Source organism: Cornus florida, unplaced genomic scaffold, assembly GCF_030987335.1.
Source record: "Cornus florida cultivar Cherokee Brave unplaced genomic scaffold, ASM3098733v1 CherokeeBrave_3.0.0_Hap2_Chr06, whole genome shotgun sequence".
NCBI classification, from domain to species: Eukaryota; Viridiplantae; Streptophyta; class Magnoliopsida; order Cornales; family Cornaceae; genus Cornus; species Cornus florida.
The window spans coordinates 88,191,679-88,202,067 of record NW_026775576.1 but is presented as its reverse complement, the minus strand read 5'-3'; the positions used below and the strand labels follow the sequence as shown (position 1 = coordinate 88,202,067).

Sequence of the window (10,389 nt, the reverse complement as noted above, 5' to 3'; positions counted from 1 at the left end):
AAATAAATCACGATGGGGAGAGTGTATCATTGTTTATGTGTTGTTGGATAGACCTGAATTTGGTAAGGAAAAATTATTGTCGTTAAAAATATAAATTTCAGAAGGTCTATATTTTTAGTAAAATGTATAGTATATTACTAGATGTAAAATGTGTTGATTTTTATTTTATTTTATTTTATGACAAGAAACTCCCACAATACTAGATTGGAACATTCCTTTTGCTTTGAAGGTGATTTTGCTCTCTGAAAATGTATTTAAAATTAAGAGATGGAACCACCCTAATTTCAAACTGCCTAATGCATTAAAATTGGATTACTGTAAATCAAAACCCTAATCCCACACTACTAGAAAAATAATGTTACTACATGGGAAAAAGTTAAAATGATTTTTCATAAATAAAAACCCTAGAATTGTGACCAGAATATGACTTTACGACTTCCATCAACTTTTATCAAAGATTTGGTTTGTAAGTTTGTAACTAGGTCATGAACACTAGGTAGTAATAGCATTTGTCGACTGCCAGTCTGCCAATATACAACTAACTAAAACTATACAGTTTTTCTTATGATTGAGAAGAATGAGCTCACATGGCAGCAAATGTTATCATATAAGCAAGCAGTTTATATGTCCTTGTAGAGCCTTGTCTCAAGGAAGTATATAAATTGGGTGGGTGCAAGCAAAAGTTTATTTGAGCCGTAAGTATTGTGCACGCGTAAGCGCTTGTTGTGCACGTACGGTTCGAATGAACCCGGCGCATGGTGCGTCTTCGAAGAAAACCTTGACGAGGCCAACCTCTATATTCCAATACATTACGCATTACACATCTTCTGAACAGGTTCACTTGCTAGCAAATGAAATAGCACCATAGACAAAACCAATCAAACCAGTCAAGAATGATCACACTGGAATTTTTTTTTTCTTTTTTTTTTTTTTTTGTGTGGGTGTGTAAATAATTACAAGAAGGGATGTTGTTGCGGTCATCAGTGAACATGGAACCCGAATATTAACACAAATAATAGTCTATACAAAGTTGTAGCTACATAATGCATTTAATTGTAACTTTTCTTGCTTTACAATGTAAATGGAATTATAACTCCGTTTCAGACAATAATTTTCATCTCATATTGTAAAGATCAAAAATTGGACAATAACACAGCTCATTGAGTGTTCATTTGCTCACCAATCTGACATTTGAGCCTTCTGTGGAGCATAAACGTGGGTGAAGACACTCCGATGTAGTATGACAAATGGGCGGCAAAGTAACTAAAACATGAGAAGGTTTCAGGACTGTTGCAGCCACTCTTGAATTGTGTTGTAAAGGGCAAAATTGGGGAGTAGATCGCAGTGCTCAAGCTTTAGGTTTGTCATCGGTGAAGTCTTGTGGCCACTATTCAACCATCCTTTTATCGCGTCTGCTTCATACGTAAAACCATCTGCTGCTATGTGTGGATCATTCATGATGTCCTGCAAATTCAAGTAAAATAGCACTGGTCATAAGAACATTAAAGAAAATTATTAAAATGACAGTTTGCCTATAACTCATATTCATGCATAGCCATTTCCATGTTCAAGTTAACCACTACTACAGATCAGTACACTTCCTCCCTAAGCTCCCTTCAAGTAGTCGCGTCATTAACCATAGCACATCACAACGAATTTACAGAGCAAACTCATTGTTTCAAAGGAAAAAACAGGAGCAATTTTTTATTATTCAACTTTTGTTGGCTCTTTCCGCTGAATTGACGACAATTGCATATGGTCATCAAAGAAGCAGCATGTTCTAATTGTTGGTGACAAAAAAAACAGGAGATGTACCACTATAGTAACCAAATTCTAATGTTAACCCCCCACCGTCAGCACCACCACCAAGAAAAAGTAACCTCACTCTATAATGACAAATAGTGACACTTCCATAAAGAAAATTTGAACTGTCCTGATACAAAACACATTCATAGTTCAATTATTATTTACCTGGAAAATGGGACAGACAAAATGAGATGGAACTCGGCGATGCTCCTTGGAATCCAGGTATGATAAGGTGCATAAATCCCTCATCGGCTCAATCACACCCCATACATCTGACACAAGGTCTGGTCGATCCAACCGTTTCCTCTCACAGCACCTTAATGCCAAGTGAGCCAACTGTTGAGCTTGCTCAAGTGGCCAAGGCCCAGCCGAAAAGTCCAACACTGTCTTTAAATTATCCCTTTCAAGTGCACATTTCACATCCTTCACTATCCCCAAGGCTGGTCTCCCAGTCAAAAGCCGTAACAGTATAATCCCAAATGAGTACACATCAGATTCTGCAGTAAGCTCTCTGGTCTCAAGAAATTCTGGGTCCATATACACAGATACTTCTGGGTTAGTTTTATTACACAAGGTTGACGTGTAAGTTAGATTTCCATCTTGGGCAATCAAATGACAGATGCCCAAGTCACTAAGTTTGCTGACAAATTTGGAATCAAGGAGGATTTTTGTGGGTTTTAAATTTCCATGGATGATACAAGGGTTGTCGGAGTGGAGGAAAATAAGGGCAGAGCATATTTCACTTGCAATTTTAGTTCGAGTTTGCCATGGAAGAGGAGGAGTTTTGCCGCAGCAGGCAAGACGATCTTCAAGGCTGCCATTTTCGAGGTACTCATAGATAAGTGACCGAGATTCTGGACAGGTTCCTATCAGTGTTACAATGTTTGGATGCCTCACCCTACTCAGAAGCCCCGCCTGTATCAAACCCAACACAAGTTTGCACAATCAAATATAGCTGACAATTTTCTCAAGAAAAACACAAGCGATCAAGGATCCATATTGGAATATTATTATTGAGAAATGTTTAACAAGCTAGTACATCAAGCAAACTCTAAACCTGGTCCTTAAATATTAAAATTTAAATGTCATTATATTAACCAGTCCAATTTAAACCCAAAAAAAAGTCATACAAAAAAATAGTAAGAAAATTCAAGTAACGTAACTGATCAACATAAGTTCATTATCACCCAGGATAGTCGTCTTTAAACATTTCATGCCCGGATAAATTTGTTCATGCTTAGAGATTGTGATCTTAGACTCAGCATGACGGTTTTTTTTTTTTTTTTTTGATAAGTAGCATGACAGTTGTTTTGTTCAATTCTAAAACTACATAGAGCTTAAATAATTCCCCATCAACATTAGAAAAAGCATTCTAAAAGATCAATCAACATTAAACACCACAACAGCACACACGCCACCCCCCCCCTCTTCTTCCTCCTTTCCAAATAAACAGGGAGAGGAGGAGGGGGGGAGAAATTCAAGAGATCTGAATTAAAATTATTAGTTTTTAGGTACTGGTAACAACATGGGCAAATAATTTGCAATCTATAAGAGAAAACAAGCCTAATAATTTATTATAACCAGCTACAATGTTAGCAGCATCTATATGTATTATAAGATCTCTCATGCAGGAAACATGATATGTAAGCAATAACACGAATATGTTTCACATAACAATAACTCAAACTTTTTTTCCGAGCGGCCAGTGTTGTCTCCATTAATCAGATGGTGCTGGGAAGGGCGTAATTGATAGAAATCCCTAACCTTTGACATTATTTGTGCAAACTAACTGCCCTCATGTAGTTCTCATGCTTTCACAACCCGAGCTTTTACCACTTCACCAAGCCATGGCCCGTACATATCAATAACTCAATCTGGACAACAGTTGAGCATTGATCTGAACAGGATTGACAGTCAACCTTTTGAAGCTACTGCAATAGGTTTCAGTGCTTTACATATGCTTGGCAAAGTCGCCATACTACAGATGACACTAATTAATGCCAATCTATTGGTGATTAAAAACTTTAAACCTGTATTTCTACCCATTAATTGCTGATTTTTTGTCACAGGAAAAGTTATTAACTAATGCTTCTATGGAAATACTCCTGTTAGAGGGATCTTGAGCCTCTAGTTCACCACAATGTATAATTCGGATTAGTGATCTGGCAGACAGATTCATTAAAATTGAGATAAAAATTTACCTCCTGTTCAAATTCCATATGGCCTTGTGAGCCACGAGAGGGCAACATCTTAATGGCAACCTTCATATGGTGAAGGAAGCCCTTATAAACACTCCCATATCTTCCATCTCCAATCTTCCAGGATGGGTCAAAATTATGTGTTGCCTCATTTATCTCCAAGAAAGACAATGAAAGGAACTGCGACCTGCATAAGCTTGCAGCATCTTCTGCTACCAAATTCCTTAGTGCATTGACTTCTCTAATTGCATTGGCATGCTCTATCTGCATCTCATCCCTTCTTCCCTTGAAAGTCACCAATAGATCCACAGCTTGAATGATCTTCTCCTCCAACTCCTCTTCCGTACGATGAGACTCTGTAACTCGGCTCTCTAGCACCAGCTTCTGTTCCTGGACCATCTGCAGTTGTTTTACAAATTGATCATGCTGATTCTTCATAGTTTCTAATTCTTGCCTTTGTCTAGCGAGCACTTCCTCCAATTCTTTTCTCTGGTTTATCTCCTTCATGCATAAACTTTCGGATGCTTCAGCCTGTAACAAGACACAGCAAAAGGAAGCTACTTAAGGAAAAAGTGGGCTATTTCACAACATCCATTACAAGGCCAGAGATGCTAAACTAAATCAGGATCCTGATCTTTTTTTTAATAAATTCCTATATTTGATGTGCGTATTAATGTAGACCTGACTTGAACATGTAACAAGGTAATGTTTAAATTACATAATAGGTTTGTTTGATGATGATAATAACGATAAACTTAAATTAGAAGGGAAGGAAAGCACAGCATGATATGAAACTCTATTTTGAAGCTCAGCTGTATGGTTAAACTTAACTCTTCTTTTGTTTTGTTTTGTTTTCTTTTTAATTACATTTCCAGAAAGTAACACTACTGTTTATTTTGGAGGGCCACAAAATTGAACTTCGAATATCAAGTTAAAGTTTAATGCATCTGTTATTCCAATGCATCCATAAGGTAATAAAATTGAGTAAGATTTCTAGAACAATTAAACTGCATGGGATGCAGAAGCATACTTGATTCGCTTATCCACAGTTGTTTACTCTAAAGAAGGAATTTATACAGAATAGCATTTTTATCATGCTACAGCAACAGCCAAAAAGAGCCAAAAAATAAATAGAAAAAACGAATTTAAAGAGAGATTAATGAAAGATAAAGTTTACCTTGTGCATAGCTTCCATGGCATCTTCTTCAGCTTTCCATCGCCTCACTGATTCTTCAAATGCTTTCTGCTTTGAGTTTTCGGCATCTAACATGGCGTGCTCTAGTTTATCATAAATTTCACAGGCCGCTTTTTCTTGAGATTTTTCCTCCTGGAAAGTCAATGGACCACTACAACCTAATCAAAACATAAAATCGGGAAGACTTGGATAATGAACTTGCGGGAATAAAATCAAGTCCAGAGTTCTAGATATATATATATATATATATTTTTGGTAAATAGAGTTCTAGATATATATGATTTATCTGAGACAGAAAAAACTCTTTCATCTCTTGTAACAAGAAAATTAAAGTAAGTTCTCTATCTTCTAATTTACTAATAGCAAGCAAGAAAAGTTTCAAGAGTTCCAATATTATTAAGTAAATAATTTTCCATTGAAAAATGGTGTAGATACCAGTAAAATAGCAGACGACAACTGATGAAGGTTATCCTGGGACTTGTACAACAAAGGAAATGGTAAACAATCTCCGCTCATTACGTCCATCGGCAAGGGGGCTGGTTCAAGATTACCAACTACTTTGTCCGTTGACCTAATTGAGTGCACCATACATTGAAAAGTGAACCTCCTTGATACTCCCTCCAGTTCATCGTCATCTACATCTGCACAACTTTGTAGCAATGATTTTCCACCAGTATTTGTAGGAGAAGACAATGCAACGATGCTCCCCACACAAGAGCTAGCGTTCACAGACCTTGCTCAGAAAAAGGAAATATGATCTATGTTAGTAAGCTTCAATAAAGATTCCTATAGTCCAACAGATTCTGATCTTAATAATTCAGCAATGCAAGACCAATTTCTGGATCAGTGTCAAGTTCTCTGTGTTCCCTGACTTTTCTTCTGTGCTCCTTGTATAAAGAGCAGTGCAATAATATAACCGTACGTGCAATGTGATAGTCACCTTTTGTTACAGCATCACCCATTGTCATAATTATTAATCGAGGGCAGTAAGAGGGGCAGACTCAGTATAGATACAACCTTTAGTATTATTTTCACAAAGTGACTGTCCTTAAACTCAAATCCAATTTCTCTTGCTTGGCATCTCAAATTTTTACCTCTACAACTAGCAATGGTGCTCTTAGTGTAACAATCGGTTACTCTACAACAATGACTGAAGAAACTAAGATGGAAACTAATGCAGTAATCAAAACTCGAGATCCCAAGATACTACAACTTGGAAATTGGAAAGCCAAGGAATATATTAAGTCTACAAAACTAATAAGAGAACATGCTGTTTCTCTAGAAGCTTCACAAGTCTACAGGGAAGCAACCAAATGGCCAGAAGATTAGCCAAAAATGATATAAAATGAACAAGAAGGTATCATATACTAGATTGTCCCAAAATATCTCATTCTAATGTGAACGGTAATAGATTGAGTGTGTGATGACTTCAACTTACAGAAGACTTTGACGTACTAATGCACATTGTAGAAAAAAGGGTGCATCATCTAATTCGTGTGTGCTCTTCCAACTGAATCCTAATGTCAGTAATTTTAATTCCTCTAGTTCAAACTACAGAGTTAAGGATTTCATTAAGGACTTGATGGAGTTTAGGCCCGTAGGCTTGATATATACAGTACATGTGACCAGGCCAATTAACTGGTCCTGAATGGATCCAATTGGCCAACTACTGAGCTGATCATAGATTTTTTTCAGCCAGAATCAGGTACATATTAACAACCACAAAACTTAAAATCTCCAGTCCAACTAGCTGGGTCAACTACAGGAATGCTTTTTCACCATTCAACTCTCCTTTGGGGCTACATTATCTTTTCCATCATTTGCCAACCAAATAAATATATGCAATAACAAAGTTGAAAAATAAACTAATCAAAAGTTGAATATACCTTGTATAAATGAGGCTACTCTTGCAAACAAACCAAATATGACAGGAAGCTGGCGCTTGTTGGCACACAAATAATGCTTTCCTGGATTTGAGCTTCAACAGCTTCCTGCAATCTCAATAAGTTTGGGTTAGCAGATATAGAACATATAAATCTGAAAAATAAATACAAATTTTTGGAAGAACATTCAAATTAACCAAATAATCTAGCAAGCTAATTCTAATGTAACAAATGCACTGCATGAATCGCAATATCTACAGGACTTACTTTGTTATGCTACCATTTAAGGCCTCAAGCTTTTAGACATGCTCCTTATACCCCTCTATTTAACTCATTGAACCTGACTCTTTTAAGCAATATTCACCTGTTGGGTCATGGGTGGATTATATAAGGAAAAAAGACTACAAGTCTATAAGTGGGCATCTAACAGCTTATAACTTACAGGCTTCTTTCCAATCTGTCAGGCTATGCCCTCTATCAGTTGACATTTTAGCTACCCATAACCCAATGCAATATACCTCCCATTCGAATTCCTATTATTCTAATTTTTGTCATTACTTCTTCAGTTCGTGGATCAGGATCAAACAATTTTGGCAGTTTATATATGGGTACGTAACAGGACATCATCAAAAGACCTTGAGAGTGCTTCCCATATTAATAGTCCCTTTTCGGAGGGTGTAATGTATTTGAGCAATCCATTACATAAAACCAACAACAACATCACAATAATAAAAAGAACAGAGGAACTGTAGTGGACGTTTCATACTTTGAATAGTTTTTATCTGCTGCTGCTCCCATGACAAGCCATCTAATATTATGCTGTGATATAATATGTACAATCCCTTTCTCAACATTGTCCATTTCAATCCAAACTTTACCTGCCTGCACCTGTAGAGGGACACTGTAGTCGATCATTTTGAAAGAACTAAAAGATTATATCAGATCGTCTTTTAGAAGGAAATTCAATGTGTAATATGGTTGACATTGGAAGCTTACACAATAAATAAAATAAAATAAAATAAAATAAAGAACATCCAACCATGAAAAGTCAATAACAATTTATTTTATAATACATATTTCCATAACCTTAATATATATATCACCAACACACAGTTAATGCTAATGTATATGTTTCAGAACAAAGCCAAAATGGTAGAAGAGATTTATTTTATAATACATATTTCCATAACCTTAATATATATATCACCAACACACAGTTAATGCTAATGTATATGTTTCAGAACAAAGCCAAAATGGTAGAAGAGAATGGAAAGGAACAGTACCCCTACTTGGGTAAGAATGAGAATATATTGATTTAGAACTTCGTGCATTTTTTGCAATTCAAGATCCCGGCAGGAATTAACTGCATGTTGCGTCAGTTTCTTAACTGAAAACTTTCCATCCACTGCAAATAGACAAAGAAAAGGAGAAGCATAACTATCTTACAAATTGAAATGCAGGTAAAAGATTTAGAAAAATAAGACAGAAATAAAAATTGTCTGTTTTTAGCCGTAAAGATCTGTTTCTAATTTTTAATTAAAAAAGCTGTGAAACAAGGAAAAAAAAAATGGAAAATTGGTGGCCTAAACAACTGTTCTCACTCAAAAATGCATCTTTTGTTTAAATTCATTCTGTTATTGAATTCAAGCTGGAACACAAAAGTGCTACAACAGTAAACAAGATGGTAATTGCTGATTTTTGTTATCACATGTCCCTACATGCAAGATTGCAAACAATAAGGATGGTACATCTGTAGCTGATTCTTTATTTTAGAAATCATCAATAATTTCTACCAAAATTCTAAATATCATATTGTAACAAATAAATAACTAGTTTTACTCTTCCATACGTATCAATTACTGATCAATGGCTATTAATAATTAAATACATGGAATGCAAACTTAAGTTTTCATCTTTCCTATAACTACCCAAAGTCTGGCATATAATGGTTATTTATATTATAGGTAAAACCATAATTTCGAACTAATTAAGATAAAATGGCTATATATATTATAGGTAAAAACATAATTTTGAACCAAGGAAGATTAAATAAATAAATAAATATATATATATATGATCTTGTAAAAGCACTGATTTTTGAAACCAATCAAGTAATAGGAATTGCTATTAAGCCAATTAAACTGTCAAGACATGTGTCTCAATTCAACTTATAGGACACCCAAATAGCTAAATACCTCATCAGTCCCATAAATTCCCAAAAAAAACCCATCAATCACTTAATCAAAACAACTAAAACTTGATTCAAATGGTAAATTCCCGTGGTTCACAAGTCAACAAACGAACTTACTTAGTGACACTAAATGTGCAGGTTGATGAACATGAAGAAGACATAGGTTCTTCCCAGCAAAGCTCTGCAATGCCCACAACAGTGTCGATTTGCTCTCCTTCACATTCTTCCCCACCGCGACGAACACCGTTTTTTCGACGTCGCAACAAAACCCTTCCGTCTCAATCTCTCTCTCGCCGCCCATCAATCCTAACCTTCCAAAATCTCACACACACGAAATCCCCAGAGCATTGATTGAATTCGATTATGGGTTGTAGAGTATTGAAACTCTTAGCTTTTGTGGAGACTGAAGTTTAAAGGGGTTGATCAAGGTTTGAAGAGCAATTGCTTGATCAAGTGATTCGAACAGTATGTGAATCGATGGAATCGAGAGAGATCGAATGGCTTTGATTGATTTCAAAGGTCATTTACTAGGAATCAGTTTTCTTCCACTTTTGGCAAAAAAAAATTGCTTTTGAGTTTGTGATGGCACTCAAGAGATGAAAAGGCAGAGAAAATAAAAAGCAACTCAACCATGGTCCTTTCCTGCACTTTCTCTCTCTTTCTCTTTCACTCTCTCTCTCTCTAGAATTCGTTTTAATTCCCTTTCATACCTTAAAAATGGGGTGGTAGTATTCACACGGTCTAACGTATAATAAGCTTATGCACGTGTAATGAAAAGATTGGTTTGATCAAGTCAGGGAGGACAGAAAACTCATATATGTGAACCAAGATGATCATGGATGGAATGTTACACAATAATCTATGGTGGGCTTAAGCGTAGGCAATCGGACCCCTCGCGTAGCTTTAGCTGTAAGTAAGAACTAATAAACGTACGCGGGCCGGCGAGAAGGCTAGAAAAGTAGTACAAAGTGACGTTGGAGTTCAATAGGGTTGGTCGTGTTGGTTATCAACTTAATTTGAATTATTAATTTCAAATTGAATTATGTAAAACTCAATGCAACTTCATTTTATTTTATTTTTGTCGTAAAATTGTTTTTCTAATTTTTGTATGGTTTG

At 35.9% G+C, this 10,389-nt stretch overlaps 1 protein-coding gene across 2 annotated transcripts; it reads right to left on the bottom strand.

Annotated features, from left to right (window-relative positions):
- Positions 1-971: 971 nt before the first annotated feature.
- Positions 972-9,964, bottom strand: LOC132312659 (U-box domain-containing protein 32). Of its 2 annotated transcripts, none has more exons than XM_059811119.1 (9): positions 9,391-9,964; positions 8,366-8,487; positions 7,849-7,970; positions 7,086-7,190; positions 5,635-5,932; positions 5,182-5,331; positions 4,008-4,535; positions 1,972-2,721; positions 972-1,464 (listed from the first exon to the last, which is right to left on the bottom strand). In XM_059811119.1, the coding sequence occupies exons 1-9, from the start codon at positions 9,572-9,574 to the stop codon at positions 1,282-1,284; spliced, it is 2,442 nt and encodes an 813-aa protein (XP_059667102.1). In that variant the 5' UTR covers positions 9,575-9,964; the 3' UTR covers positions 972-1,281. The 2 variants fall into 2 exon arrangements, with proteins under 2 accessions (XP_059667102.1, XP_059667103.1); XM_059811120.1 differs by having other exon boundaries at positions 8,372-8,487.
- Between the last annotated feature and the right edge of the window lie 425 nt (positions 9,965-10,389).